The following is a 16,808-nucleotide window of genomic DNA, read 5'->3' on the forward strand; positions in this document are numbered from 1 at the left end:
GGACAGTAAGTTGAAAAACAAATCACCTAGTTCTGCTACATTATTGAGGCCTGAAAAAGTCAACACAAAGTAAATGGAATGCTAGAAAGAAATCAACAAGAGACATGGATACTGTAGGAAGTCGAGAAGGCTATGAGATGTGCAAGTTGGAGACAAAAGATGAATACGAGATCTGTGGTAAAGTTTACATCCCGAAGCTGAAGTAGTTGGTTAGGCAGCTAAACGAAGGTCCATTTATGGGGAAAATGGAAAGCTGTATCAAAGACAATGTAGACATCTTTGTAAAACAAGCACATGAAATCAAAATTCCAAGAAGATTAGCAACCAGAAGTGTTACAGCCATTCCTGTTGCAAAAACTAGGCTGTGAGATATGTTATATACAGGAGGTGAGAGATCGACTCCAGAAGTTGTGTTCCCAAATAAAGCTATGGCACAGTAGTAAATGTATGAAAAGCAAAAGCAGAATTAGATATTCAGTGTAAGTAACCTGGTTAAATTTCACAGATATGGTAAGAGCAGTGAATAAATTAGACAAGTATGTAGAGTACCCGAGAGTTAAAAATAATTGTAAGGCCCGAAAGCTTTCATTCCTTTTAAAGATTTTCCAAAAGTTTGATTTGATAGAAGTGGCCCATTGTATAATTAGTATAAAAAGTTAATTTTATGTAATCACTGTAACTTAATGCTTTTTACCTCACCCATATTTGTATAGTTACACCTTTAAAAAGGGGGATGTTAGATGTGAAATATACAACTTTAATGTTGGTAAGCCAGCTAAAGTGATTTGTATGTCACCTGGTATACAGTTCTTTCAGAGAAGTCCCTGAATATATAACTCAGAAATGTTACATCACTTCCACGGTGTCTCTATGCCAGTTATTACATACACTGATATTATAGTGACTTATTACCCTTCTTCCCCTGCCACCCTTCAAATACAAATTTACCTCTTATCTATCTGTTAGACAGACGGTAAGGAAAACATTTGGATGGTTTGTGATGTAGTAACCTTAATGAAAATGTCATTGCAGAGCAAGGTTTAGTAGGACTCAAGAAAGTGGGCAGTGCTACAGTAAGCTTGCCCTTTAACCTTAATGCAGGGAAGGCTATCTTGATTATTGGGGCACATGACTTTTACATATGCAGAGTCCAGTACTTTACACCACACACACCGTGCGTAGAGATGCATATACTGGTTTTGTAGACTCATTTCAGAAGTCCTGATCCAAAGTCTGTAGGTAGTGTTGAGCTGTGCTCTATCCATACAGTCATTAATTATGTAAAATTATTCTAAAGTTGGTTTTCTTCTATTAACACGATTTGTACACATTGTGTAGGATTGATTGCTGTGCTGCATATTACTCATTCTGTACACAGTGGAGTGGAATGTCTTGTGTTAATTTGCATGGATCATAAGTTCTGGTAATGGAGATAAAAGAGCAGTTGTATTTAACACACTGTGTGGTGCTGATTAGTTTGCACAGTTTGAGTACTCAGTGCAGAGTTTTGCTGATCAAAAAAAAAAAAAAAAGCTAGTGAACTACAATAGAAAGTAAAACTGTTAGTGTAATAGAAGAGCAGTGCTCTATTTAGAGTGAGAAAACATGGCAGTTTCGTCCTTATGTTGAATAGCCATATATCCATAGTGTCCTTCTTAACCCAGTATGTTTTTAAATGCATCGGGTGTCTTTCTGACTAGAAGATTTGCAGAAGATGATTTTTATGAATAAGGCATATTTCCTTTTGGGAATTAAAAGAACAGTTCAGTATGCAGGGCCCTTTTGTGTACTGCATTTTACAGGAACTCCGTGTTTCCTTTTCTTTGCCATGGGACTTGATTTTCCTGTACTTTTACTCAAAATCACATGATGATCTTTAAAAGCACATACTGGTTCTTTTTTCTCCTTTTGTTAGTAAGGTTTGGTAGCCAAGGCTTACGTAGCTGTTAGAGTATTTCCTCACCATGAGTTTAACTGTTTAACAATGCTGAGCTAAGCAAATACATTTGTTCATTTAGAGAAAAAACATACTAGTAAAAATCATATCTTGTTTATTTAATAAGCTTATATTTTGTGTCTGTGTGTATGTGTGTGTGTGTGTGTGTGTGTGTGGGTGTGGGTGTGTGTGCGTGCGTATTTCTGTGTTTAAACACACCTGCACATAGGCAAAAATGTACACCATCTAACTGGAAGAAAAGTGTGCTGTATTTGGTAATTTAGTGAGCATTTTCAGCATGCATTTATTGTCACATAGTGGCTGTGCGCTTCAGTATGCATAACTTAGATAATCAAAATGGTAGCAGCAGCAACAACCATGCGGTTCTTTCCAAAGGATAGCTCAGCACAAGTAGAACACAGTAAATACAATCCAAATGGTATCAGCAGCAACAACCATGCGGTTCTTTCCAAAACACGGCTCAGCACAAGTAGAACACAATAGATGAAATCCAGAAATCAGGTTTAATAAGTGCACACAGTAGGTTAGCGCTTTCACAATACAGCTTCTTCAGGCCATTGAAAAGTGCAGTCAATTAAGCAGCCTTTATATACTCAACATCAATTAATTCTGATGTCATAATCACAATTTAAAGAAACAGAACCATCATGCAAAAGTAGTGATTCCTATATACACAATAAAATGAAAAAAGAAGCCAATAACTAATAAACATATACTAATATTCAACATATATATATATATATATATATATATATATATATATATATATATATATAATATTCAACATAATATATATATATATATATATATATATATATATATATATATATATGTAAATACTAGCAAACCACAATGAACCACTGTCAACAACAATAAAAATATAAATGTATCACTACATATAGCCTAATTCATGCATATTACTCATATATTAAAGTAAAATAAATCACCTAACTCGCATTTTGGTTTTAAGGGTCATGAACCCTCTCATTCAACCCTTTACCTGAATCAGCTCTGAAACGCATGATCCATTTAACTTCTTTCTCTTCAGTGATATTTCTAACATTACCTCCTCTTATACTCAATGAGATAACCTCAACAACCATAAATTCAAAGGTATGCTGATACCCTGATAACATCACATGTTTCGCTAACGCATTGGTGGTTAAACCTGTTCTGATATTATAAGGATGCTCCCTAATTCTGTTTTTACTCAGCATGTGGTATACCTTGCTGTGTGTGTGGCCTGTCGATCATTTTATATAGGGAAGACAGACAGATGTTTTAAAAACAGAATTAGGGAGCATCTTTATAATATCAGAACAGGTTTAACCACCAATGCTTAAGCGAAACGTGATGTTATCAGGGTATCAGCATACCTTTGAATTTATGGTTGTTGAGGTTATCTCATCGAGTATAAGAGGAGGTAATGTTAGAAATATCACTGAAGAGAAGGAAGTTAAATGGATCATGCGTTTCAGAGCTGATTCAGGTAAAGGGTTGAATGAGAGGGCTTCGATTAGACCCTTTCTTAAAATCAAAAGTACGCGTTAGGTGATTTACTTTACTTTAATATATGAGTAATATGCATGAATTTTAGGCTATATGTGTAGTGATACATTTTTATATATCTTTTATTGTTGTTGACAGTGGTTCATTGTGGTTTGCTAGTATTTATACACACACACACACACACATATATATATATATATATATATATATATATATATATATATATATATGTGTGTGTGTGTGTTGAATATTAGTATATGTTTATTAGTTATTGGCTTCTTTTCTCATTTTATTGTGTATATAGGAGTCACCACTTTTGCATGATGGTTCTGCTTCTTTAAATTGTGATTATGACATCAGAATTAATTGATGTTGAGTATATAAAGGCTGCTTAATTGATTGCACTTTTCAATGGTCTGAAGAAGCTGTATTGTGAAAGTGCTAACCTACTGTGTGCACTTATTAAACCTGATTTTTGGATTTCATCTATTGTGTTCTACTTGTGCTGAGCTATCCTTTGGAAAGAACCGCATGGTTGTTGCTGCTGATAACATTTTGATTGCTGTTTTACTTGTTTCATTCAGCAGCGTGACATTTACCTTGTGGAGTGTTGGTGTGCTTTTCTTTGTACTGATAACTTAGATAATGCTCGTGTGCTTACTTTGGCAGTTACATTGGGGATGCTTATTTATGTATAGAGAATAATACCCTACATCTTTTTCTTCTCAAGTTCACATTGCAGCCATACTAAACTATGCACATTACAGATATTTGTATTTTGCACGTGAGCCTGATTTTTAGCATTTATTGCAGGAGTACAACTTCCCATGAAACACTAGACTGTTTATTGGCTGTTTATCATGGTTCTCAAAAATGCTTTTACTGGATTGCAGTGAGCTACTTCTGTTTCAGTTTGTTGCAGTAATATGAGAGGATTTCTGCACAGAACCAAACTGAAGGGCATATATATGCTTTTAGTTAAACTTAACTACAGCACAGTACATTGTTTATAGTTAAACTCTGTCCCTGGTACTTTCCATTCACCCACAGGAATCCATTAATCTGGTCGATGGTGTGGGTTCCTACAGCTAGACCTGTTTTCTGACAGTGGAATTGCTGTTTTTCTTTAGTATATACCAGAATTAGGGCACTGGGAAGTAGACATCTGCCTCCTTTCCTAAGGAAGTTGTGCTTGTTCTTTCCCTCTTAATGCAGTTGTTGGTCGTATAGTGGACAAAGGATCACTTATTCTGATCACACCCATGGTGGTGCCACAAGAAACAAGCCCCAGTATATCCATCTGTAGATGTCAAGGACCTGATTCATTTGAGACTTTTCCTTCCCAAAATCTGGTAATGGTATGTCCCTGAGTCTGAGGAATTCGCTCCTTTACAGAGTTTCTCAGTCAGTCTATCCTATATTTTGTTCAGATCTTTGTACTTACTCTGCTTATATCCCTATATAAATACGCTTTACCTTCTGGGCCAAAGTCAGAAAGATAATCCCTAAATTGGTTTCCATTTGAATTATTTATTTAATTTTCGTCTTGGCTTCCACATGGTTAAGACTCACCTACTTATTTTTGTATTCTTTTAGTTGTATTTTGGAAAGCAGAATATTATCAACATAAACTGACAAAGCAGCTACTGCAGGAAGTCTTGGGGAAACCAGCTGTTCCTTAGGCTCCTAATTTTGACTTTTTCACAGGCAACACCCCCATCCCTCTACAAAGGCAGAATTGAGATTAATTTCTTTGAAAATGCTATTCCCAATAGAGATTACTGTTTATTACTATTTGTACAGATGACAGTTATTCTTCAATCCTGTCCCTCACATTCAACTATTCAAAAACCCAGTTTCAGTCTGATCTTCACTCCCTTAATTCTTGGCTAAACAACCGTAAGCTACTGCTAAACCACTCTAAAACAAAAAACACGATATTTGGAACCTCATAAATGCTGAAAACGTCTCCTAAAAATCCCAACATCGCAGATCTCAATGGTTGCCAATAGAAACAACCACATCCTTTAAATACTTATGTGTAAAGCTAGGCCAGACATTTAACTTCCAAAGCCACGTTGAAAACACCAGGAAAAGATTTGTTCTCTTTTATTCTGGTCATGGAAAATGTCTCCCTTTATCTCTGGACCAAGTAGAGGTGCAGTAGGCAAAGGAATCCTTCTTACTCAACTTGAATATGGGAATATGGAATATCCCCATCATAGCCACAGCCTCTGAAAAACTCATCCATCTTACAGTCCATCAAAAACAAAATCTGCCAGTTAATTTCCAATTCTTCCCCTTAAGAACACCACTGAATCACCCTCTCCAAGGCCAAGTGGCTACCGGTCTCCTACAGAGTTGAGCTACTCCTAGGGTCTCTCATTTGCAAACTACTTCAACCAGGTGTCTTTCCACCTCTTGCAGCCAAACTCCAGAATAAAACCACCCCCTATAACCTCCACAACCTCTCCCAATTAAATCCCTCACTTCAGACACCCCAAGCTAAACTGTATCATACTGGCCATTCCTTCTGTATTTTTGCATCCAAACTGCAGAGGTCTCTCACCCTTCACCTTAAAGAAGTATCCTCGTTCCTCACCTTCAGAGCTCAACTCAAAAGATGACTTCATTAGAAATCTGACTGCAAGTGCTTTTCCACTGGACATATAACCTAATACCTTCCTCATCTGCATCACTTCCACTTTGATCCTCTGTTCTCAGCTGCTGCTTCCCTCTCAACATTTGTTACTAAAATTAATTCACATTTGATTTTCTATTCTGGTAATATTATTTACATATTGTATTAATTGTCTATGGGATCATCTACCTTCTGTGATTACTCTGTCTTTGTGAATTTGCTCTGCTTTCTTTTTTGTTAATCTCTTCACCCGGGTTGTGTCTACAAATGGTCTGTAGTGATCAGTGTACTACCCCAGTAAGCAAATTAAAGCGAATAAATACTGTCTGAGGGTGGCATAGTGGCTCAGCGGATAGTGTTGTCACCTCATAGCATAAGGTTCCCCGGTTTGATTCCCTGCATTCGTGTGAGTCTCTTCCAGGCTCTGTGGTTTCCTCCCACATTCCAAAGACATGCAGTAGGTGTATTGAGCACTCTAAATTGGCCATAGGTGTGAGTGTGTGGTACGGAAGAATAGCTGCTGCAGGGCTAGCTACCCGGCAGTGTGAACCTTGGCTGTATATGATTGTCACTGTTGAAGGGACACCCTGACCCCATGTGTAAAAATGAGAAAAAGGGGTGGTGGATGGATGGATCGATGGGTGGATGGACTGCTGACTAAGAGGAGTCTCACCTCCACTGGGGAACAAATGGGCTGGAGATTTCTTGACTTGATGGAGAAATAAACGGGATCTGGATGTAGGAAAGAGAGCCCTGGACCAATTCTGGAGACCACACAAAACTAGAAATAAGGATGAAAAATGGCAGTTGATATTTGAATTGTGTGTCTAGTCTGAAAGTTTTTTACAACTGAGTCTTAAATTAATTGTGAAGTTATTATTTGAAATTTCAGTGTAGATCCCCCAAATCTTTTCACTAACTTCCTTATGATGGCTGAAGTGTCAGCATTTCAGACAGACAGGACCTCAGTTTAATGATTTATGTAAGAACAGCACCTCAAGACTACAGGACTCCATCTAATACTGCACTGTGTTGTAAGTAAATACACGAATAGAAGCACCTGCTAGGGGGCTAGAACCCATAATTTTTGATCTTTCTAGCCTGAAAAGTGAGTGTGCAACCTTCTGAGTTACCAGTACTGTGGAGTTAATGGATTGAGCGGCATGTATGTGCTTTTAGTGTTTCCAGCTGTAGAAGTACGCACACAGTTTTACCACTTGAAGTTGCACAGATTTTCTTAGCAGAGTGGTGCATTTTCAGTTTTAATTGTGAACTTTTTGCATCTATTACTTTGCTCTAAGTAATATCAAGTTTTGTCTTTTGCAGTTGGCAAGCATGAAAAGTTGGAGTGATATGAGGCATGAGGTCCTGTTCCTAATGAACGGCAACATCACAGGGTCACCCAACCAGATCTACCAGGCAGTGTCCCGGATTGTTTGTGGTCATCCTGAAGGAGGGGGTCTTAAGATCAAGTCCCTGAATTGGTATGAGGACAATAATTACAAAGCACTGTTCGGGGGCAATAACACAGAAGATGACCATACAGCAACATATGACAATTCCACAAGTAAGTTGGACACTTCATTCATGGGAGGAGCAGATAATGTGGCTGCTTTTGTATTACATAAAACTGATGTGTTCACCTAATAATTTAGTAATTTTGGAATTATTGACCAATAAGATACAATAACTGCAGGTACAATAACTGCAGTCTGAGCACCAAACACTTTATTGATTGTTTTCTTGCTTAATTAAGGACAGTGTATGTTATTTGTGTTACATTCTGCTTGCTGTTGTAGAGAATGTGTACAAAAGATAATTTCTGATAAGAGCAGGACTTTTTCTAGATTTTCCAGACATCTTCATTTTGCATGCACTGATGTAGACACACACACACACACACACACACACACACACACACACACACACACACACACACACACACACACACACACACACACACAGTGTTTACAGTAGTTTGTTTTGAATCGGCTTTTGCAAAAGTGCACTTTCAATGTAGTGCACTTTCGCTTAAGTGGGTTTCTACGTTTCTTGTTCGAGATTGTGAAATTTTGATCATGTAACGTAGACCTATATATATATGTGTGTGTGTGTCTGTGTGTCTGTGTGTGTGTGTGTGTGTGTATATATATATATATATATATATATATATATATATATATATATATATAGAGAGAGAGAGAGAGAGCGAGACCAAGTCCAAAGTGGCCATTTCCTAAAATATTCCATTTTTTCTGAGATATGGAAATCTTGGAGTTGATATATATAAGTTGGGGGTACTTGCTTCCCACATAAGAGGATGCAGGAGGGCTTGTCTCCCTGTAACAAAAAAAAAAAAAAAAATAAAATAAAATAAAGGAAAAAAGATGTTCGAGATTCGCTCTTCTCCTGATTTTTCAGTCTGGTTTTTTTTGGTCTATGGGCAGTTGGTATTACTAGTCCTAACATTTCAATAGGGAGCTGTATATGCGTACATGGTTTTCAAGCAACAGACACGCAGCATTTCACAAAACATAATTTATTTTATTGGGTGCCACATAAAGCATACTGACTCCAAAAGGGATAATGATAGGTAAAATAAAACCAATAGAACATATCCCAGTTTAATAGCCACATCAGTAGCAGTGCTCATTTTAAATGGTCTACAGTATATAACAAGAACTTTTCAGTTAAACAGTTTGAGTAAAACCAAAAAGTCTCTTTCAGAGTGTATGTCTGTCTCAGAATAAAAAGCAAAGATTTCTTTTTAGAAACATATCAGCCAAGCAGTATAAAGTGTTTAACAACCCAGTAGTTCTCTTAATTTTTAGGCAGTTCTCTCATACTGATAGAAAGAATGTCAGTGGTGATCGCTGACTTATGGTAAATTCCTTTCTTAGAGCAAACTGCTTCCAGCATCGGTCTGTATCTCCTTTCATGAAACACCTCTAGACACCTTTGGATTGTAAACTCAAATGATTTCTGCTATAGTAACAAGGTACAGGTACTCAGATAATCCCTATTACTTGGCCCTCAGGTATCTTTGTTTAAAAGGATAAGTCCCCCATTGTATAAGTGTAATTTTTTGTACAATAGCGCCCTTTCCCTTACTAAATGACTAAATGCAATTCCACTAGCCCACTCTTTGCTTTGGCTCTTTAAAACGTCCCTGTACTGCTGAAATGTGTTGCCTATCAGGCATTCAGCTGATGAAACTACTTTGTTATACTGTAGTGTGTATGTATTTTTGTGTAGTTGTGTATCTGAGTGTGAGTTTATGTGTGTGTAAATATGTGTGTAATATGTTTGTATGTGTATTTATATGTGTGTGCATGGGTCTTTGTGTGTGTGTGTGTGTGTGTGTGTGTGTGTGTGTGTGTGTGTGTGTGTGTGTGTCTCTTTCTTAGTCTCTCTCTCCATATATTTATATCTACCTATCTTTATATATATATATATATATATATATATATATATATATATATATATATATATATATATGTGTGTGTGTGTATATATATATATATATATATATATATATATATATATATATTTAAATATATATGTATATATGGTTCCACTTGATATCATCGAATTATCATTTCATCGAATTTCAAATCGAGACCAAATCGTCGAAAATTCATTTTGTCGAAAACTCATATAATCGAATCGCAAATCATTGAAAACTATAAAGCAGCTAGAAATAACATCCCACAGAGTTTTTACTACGTTTATGCAGAGAGGCAAGCCCCCCTGCACCCCCATGTGGTGGGCTCAGCCCCCCCTACCCCCATAACTTAAATATACCAACTCCAAGGTCGCACTACAGTGGGGGAAAAAGGTAATTTCCCACCCCCCATAAACGTAGTAAACAGTGTCTGGGATATGAGTTTTCAACAAAATGAGTTTTCAACGATTTGGTCTCGATGATTTGAAATTCGATGAAATGATAATTCGATGATATCAAGTGGAACCATATATATATATATATATATATATATATATGTGTGTGTGTGTGTATGTGTGTGTGTATATATATATATAGCTGTGTGTTACACAATGCCAGATGATTGGGAACCTACTGGAGTTGTAAAATTGCTAAAACACATGTATACCCTCACATATACACACACACACACACACGCACACGCACAGACACACACTCTCTCTCTCTCTCTCTATATATATATATATATATATATATATATAGAGGGAGAGAGATACGGGTACCCTACTCTAGCCAGAAACTGCTGCCATTCTCCTTAGAAGCAAATGAATCCATATGTGGGATAAAAACGTATTTCCTGGTCATCCATTTCCAGTCCTTCTATTCCCAGAAGTTTGAAGACAGACTTCTTTGTGGTACAGATCCCAACATGTGGACTTATCTATAGAACAATTCAAACACAGAAGGTTCTTTATCATTTCTGCAACATATTTCATATGGTTGTTTGTAATTTTAGTTGTTGTTGTTAGATTGCCAAGTATAATTTTGGTTAGACTGACTCTGTACTTTTATAGCAATCTTCACTATGAGTGTTGTCTACTGTTCAGCTGAAGGTTTGACTACATCTGCAAGGATCTATTTATGTAAAGCAGATTCAAAGAATCATCTGCTGTTTTTTGAGTCTTAGTTCTTTTTGATCAGGACAGTAAAGACAATTGCAGTAAGTTCCAATGTAGACCACATCAAGGTTGCTCTGCTCAAATCCAGCAGTCTTAGTAAATTGCTGGATGCAAGGCTCTTCTGCAACATGAACTTAGAAAATGCCAATTCCCTTGTGTGCTTGTGTTGTAACGGAAACTTGGTTTCAGCGTAAAGATGGTACTCCACTTTACTGGGTTTCAGCAGCTGTTACAAGTTATGACCTGTTAGAAACTGTGTGTAGGGTATCCATATTTGTCAGGCAGATGCATTTATCTGTAGACAGATTCCCTGTGGCCCACACACAGAACTTACTGAAGGCAGAGTTACCCTAAACAAGGTAAAATATCAACTCTTAGCCTGTTACAGGTCACCTTCCATGCCATATAGGACAGTGACAAATAAAAATTATTTTTGATGGCTGACTTCAGCTTTCTGTTGATTAACCTGAGTATCTGTAACACAAAGTTTTGGTATGCCCAAAGATTCCTAGACATAGTGAATTGAATGCTATCTCCCTTGTACATATAGTTAACCAGCCTACTAGATGTCAAAGTGTTCTTAATATCATCCACACAAACATTCCACTTACTCGGACTATTCTTTATTCCTCATGTGTGTTCAGATCCCATCACAAACCAGTAATCTTCTCTTTTAGGACATCTAACCCCATCCCATGGGCAACTCTGAAATCAAGGACTTTAAAAGGATGTATCTGTTAAAATAGTATGATGAGATGTCAAATTCAACTGCAAGATTTCCACCCTGTAAAGCTGCAGGTCTCTCACTTATACCATTGAATTTTACTCACATCTGTCAATTAACATAAACCAACTGGCCCCAGTCAGGACCAGATATACTGAGGAGCATAAAAGTAAACCACCTTGATGGAGTACTAGCATTAATATGTTCTATAATGAAAGAAAGAAGCTAGTTAAAACTATACTAAATTACAACCTACCAGCATCAGTGAAAAAGATCAACAAAGAATCTAAAAGTTACCATATGGGAAATCAAAGTGAAACAGAAATTAAAATTAGCATCAGAAGCCAAGGATTGTCACTGCTTCATAGGTGTCAGCTTGGAATTTTTCAAGGATAACCACAAGGTATTCTTTGGCTATATCCACAACCTCAAAAGCCTCACAGTTGTGTGCAGATTCTTTGGCTATATCCACAACCTCAAAGGCCTCACAGTTGCGTGCAGAGCTCATTGTTAGTGGAGCCACCTATACTGAGCCAGAAGATATAGCAAACCTACTGGCCTACAAATTCTGCTCCAGTCTTGCCCCTCTCTCTCCCTCAACCTTCACTCAGGAAATACCATCAAATATAACTCTCCCTGCTATCACTAGGGCACAGGTCTTTAATGCTCACTCTTAAGGCCAAGAACACTGCATCAGTGGGACATACAGTATTCTCAGGATGGCTTCTAAATAGCATGAAACATGACCTTTCAGGCTCTCTGGCATTGCTATTTAACTGTAGCCTCCAAACAGGCTTCTTGCCTCACAAATAGAGAACAGCAACAGTCATCCCTCTGCACAAAGGTGGGCCTTCTACAGACCCATAATTCTCCGTCATCTCATATGGAAAGCCGTGGAAAGAATTATCATGGAAATGATCAATAATGACATAGGAAACCTCCAGACACTGGACTCAACACAGTTTCATTTTATCAAGGGCAGGTCATATCTAATCAACCTGGTAGACTTCTTTGGGAAGGTCACCAAAGCAATGGATAAGGGCAAAAAGGTCACACTGCCTACCTTGACCTGGCCAAGTTATTTGACACAATACCTCTCATGGGCATTGCTGACAAGCTCAGGAGTTTAGGTAAAAACTCTGTACCCATGAACTACCACATAGGCGATAGTCTACTTAACACCGAAAGTGTAATAAGAGACCTTGGGACACAGGTGGACAGTAGTCTCTCCTTTGATAATCACATCACCACAGCAGTCAGGAAATCCTTCTACATGGCACACCTCATCACAAAAGGTTTCTCATCCAGGAGTAAAGAGGTCATTGTTCCCCTCTACTCATCACTCATTAGACCCATTATAGAGTACAATGCCCCTTTTGGTATGTACCTCACAAGACATTTACAACAACTGGAAAGGCCGCAGAAATACCTCACAAAGAGGATTACCGGCCTCAAACAGATACCCTACACAGACTGTCTCAAAAAACTCCAGCTTTACTCTGTTGCATATCGCCTACTCAGAGGCAGTCTCTGCCTAACATACAAAGCTATGTCAAACCCAGAGCTGTTGGACATGCTCCACTTAAAGAAATCCCAATCTCTCTGAGCTACACGCTCTAGGGACCTAAACCTTGTCACCACAATAAACAGAACATGCTGGAGGGATAGATTTCTGTCCCAGAGACTTCCCATATTCTGGAACAAACTATCTATCTATATCAAACAAAGCTCCTCATTAGCACTCTTCAAGAAAAATCTTGATGATTAGATGGGAGATAGGAAATTCACCTCGGGGATCACTTCTGTGGCTCTGCTTGACAGGGGCACAGGAAAATAATTTTCTTGGGTGGCAAAAGCCAGGGTACCGTTTGGCTAGGCTTATGTAGGCCCTAGGGCCAATAGCCTAGTACCTACCTGTGAACCTTTGAACCTATAAACATTTATGTCACCAGGCAGATAGCCAACTGGCTCACAGACAGGACCCAGGAAGTCAGAATTGGTGAGTCCACCTCTACATTGAGACCAGTCACAAGCTGAATCCCAAAGGGATTGGTCTTGGGACTGCCCATTTTACTGTTTACTTCTCTGAAATCAAGGCCAATGCCAGTGGCCTCTGGCTGACTAAATTTGCAGATGATTGCAGATTAGGAGCTGTCATAGAGTCCCCTACCGACACAAATGTTCTCAAGGAAGGGCTGACACAGACTAATAACTGATGTTAGAGCCATGGATTAAAACTAAATGCCAAGAAATGCATAATAGTATCCTTTGGGAAGTCATTCATCCTTGGTAAGTATCATATTGACAACACATCTGTAAGAGTCAGAGACCTGGGGACACACATAGACAGTAATCTAGCCTTTGACCATCACATGTCTGCAGTAGTGTGAAAGTCATTCTATGTTGTTCAACTTACAAACAAAGGTATGGCATTTAAGTCCAAAGAGTCATTGTTCCTCTGTATTCGGCATTCATCAGAGCTGTCATTGACTAGTTCCCCTGTGGTGTGTACCTAACCAGACGCATCCAACAGCTGGAACGTCCACAGAGGTTCTCACTAAAAGAATACAGAGCATAAGTAACATGTCCTTTGCAGACCACCTGAAGGCCCTATCCCTCTATTCTGTCTCCTACAGGCTGTTGAGGGAAAATGTATGCCCAGCATACAAGGCATTGTCGAACCTTGCCCTGATGCACATCCGCAGAACAAGCAGCACCCATAATTACCCATTCTAAAGACTGAAACCCCTTACCTGTGATGTAAATAGGACCTGCTGGAGAGACAGGTATATATCCCAAAAGCTACCCCTTCTCTGGAACTGGCTCCCCATCCATGTGAAGCAGAGTTCCTCCCCAACCCAGTTCAAGTGTAACCTGGACAACTGAATGGGAAACAGGAAATGCATCCCTAGTTTGGCACCTGTGTCTCTAATGGACACAGGCAGCTTGTAGATGGTTCATCTCCCAAGATACTGCTTGTACAGGTTTAATCTCCTGTTTCCCTGCTTAAACTTATCAAGGATACAAAATCTTGTCAGAGGTTTGGGATGCATGACAAGGCTTAAAAAGGCCCTCATGGTCATTAGCCTAGTAAACACCTATGAACATGTGAATCTATCATAAATCATTATTTAAATTTATCAGATGATTAAGAAATAATATACAGCAGGTCCTGCATACTTCTCCATCAAGGCCCACCTGTCCGCCATCTCTGCTTTTCTTCTTCTCAATCTACCTGTTATGCCCAGGCCTGAGGTCAAACAATTCCTAAAAGGGGTACTACATTTAGGACCCCAAGGAAGCACTTGCCCCCTCCTTGGGACCTCAACTTTGTAGTGGAAAAGCTCACTCTACCTCCTTTTGAACCAGCTGATTCAGCAAATTTCAAATTCTGCACTTGGAAAACTATATTCCTGCTGGTTGGCTCTTCTGCTAGGAGCGTTTTAGAGCTACCGGCATTCATAGCCATTCCACCCTTCCTTATTTTTCACAAGGACAGGGTAACCATGAGGGTTAACCCCTCCTTCCTGTCTAAAGTAGTGAACGAGATGTCCCTGATCTAGGCCATAAACCTCCATGCTTTATTTCCAAGCCCACAAAACAGGGGGAAAGACTCCTGCACTCCCTACATGTACATAAGGCAGCTAAGGTTTTATTTGGACAAGACAAAAATCTAGTCGTAAGTCAGACCACCTGTTTGTTTCATTCATTCGTGATCTCCAATCTGGGCCAGCCAGTATCAAAACAAACTATTGCATTCTAGATCTCTAACTCCACCTCCTTTTGTTATTCTTAACATGGTAAAATCTTGCCGTCCTGCCCTCAAGTTCATTCTACCAGGGCAGTGACATCCTTTGGGGCCTTCTACAAAGGGATTGATGCCAAAACTGTCCTTGAAGTGGTGACCTGGTCCTTGTTATACACCTTCACTAAATGCTACAGAAGTGATGCCTTTTCAAGATCTGGAGTTGGCTTCACTAGGTCAGTCCTTTCTAGCCTCTTGAACAATTCTTCTGTCCATTAGCCAACCTCCCTTCATTTCCCTAAAGGTCTGGGAATCACCCATCTGTTTGGAACACTGCCAAAGTGATCCCAGTCAGGAGATAGTACAGCTATGTAAGAACTTACCATGACACAGTAGATGTCCTACTGATTACTGTTGCGGTATTCATTCCCACCCTCCTTTCCCTCTCTTTGCGATAACATGTCTTTGTCTATCTCTTTGTATCCTATCTGCAGGACCCTTGGGCCGAGGGGGCTTTGACTACTTTCTGCTTGGACCCTTACTGGCTGACCAGTCACTTTCTCGGGGGTGTTCAGGCCGCTGGCTTGGAGATATTCTGAGGATCTACACTCATACATCTGCCTGTATACCCCTATGCTTGCGAGCTGAAGTAGTACGTCGGACATATGATCCAGGGAAGTTTAAGCTTTGTAACCCCTGGCCAGACGTCAGTGGAGATAACCCATCCATTTGCAATACTACCACAGTGATCTATAGTACATATGCTGTTATGGTAAGTTCTTACACAGCTGTATTTTCCACAAATTTCCAAGTCCCTTCCTTCCCCAAGATTATTATGGAAACCTAACTGCCCTGTCTGAATCTAAAATTACTGCCTGTAAGGGCATAGACAGATACATTGTTGCTGGTCAACAGAAGCAAGCATGCCCTCTCTGAACACCTCTAAAAATTGTTCAACTTGCCTCTTTAGGTATCGGTAGCATGACTCTGGCTTGCTTCATTGTATGCAGAACTCTGCCAGTCTGCCCGAGATGGGTATTCTCTGGCAGGCTGTTACATGAGATCACTGAGGACCATCAGAGGATGCATTAACATCCTTTACCTGTTTTGACAATATGAGTGTGTCTGGCATGAGGAGGTCCATTTTCATCAGCAGTTGGTCTAATGCAGTCTTGTAATCAGTAAGCTTGGAATATGAAAATGTTCTCGGCTACTAAGCCCTCCCCTTTCACCCATGATTTTTTGCAAATTAACCTTCTTGTTCCAACTTTATTTGTTGTATTTTTAAATGTAGCTGCATCTGAGAAATGTCCACAGGCTTACTTTTCAGTAAAATTGCCTATTCACAGTCCCTATCAGTGCAGACACCTCTGGCCTAAGGTGGAGTGACATTGCCATGGGCAGACTGTTCAAAGTGGCAGTTTGAGCATCTATGTTGTGTAAAAGAGAAAAATCTTTCTCACTCCTCAGACATTTCAGGACTCCCTATCCCAAGGTGCTGTAGTCATTTACACTGACAACATGGAAGTAGTTTGGTATGCAAACCATCTAGAATGTATTTCTGTCTCTCATACACTGCCTGTGGAGAAGCAGTGAGGGTATGGGGGAG

General features: G+C 39.1%; 1 protein-coding gene across 1 annotated transcript in view; it reads left to right on the top strand.

Moving 5' to 3' along the window:
• ABCA1 (ATP binding cassette subfamily A member 1) overlaps positions 1-16,808 on the top strand; it is a 767,698-nt gene that overhangs the window by 389,195 nt on the left and 361,695 nt on the right. Inside the window, exon 9 of the mRNA XM_044068257.1 lies at positions 7,434-7,674. Within this exon, the coding sequence (XP_043924192.1) occupies positions 7,434-7,674 (241 nt within the window). The remainder of the gene's footprint in view (positions 1-7,433; positions 7,675-16,808) is intronic.

Source organism: Protopterus annectens, chromosome 4.part0 (genome assembly GCF_019279795.1).
Source record: "Protopterus annectens isolate FY-2018-M chromosome 4.part0, PAN1.0, whole genome shotgun sequence".
NCBI lineage: Eukaryota > Metazoa > Chordata > Ceratodontiformes > Protopteridae > Protopterus > Protopterus annectens.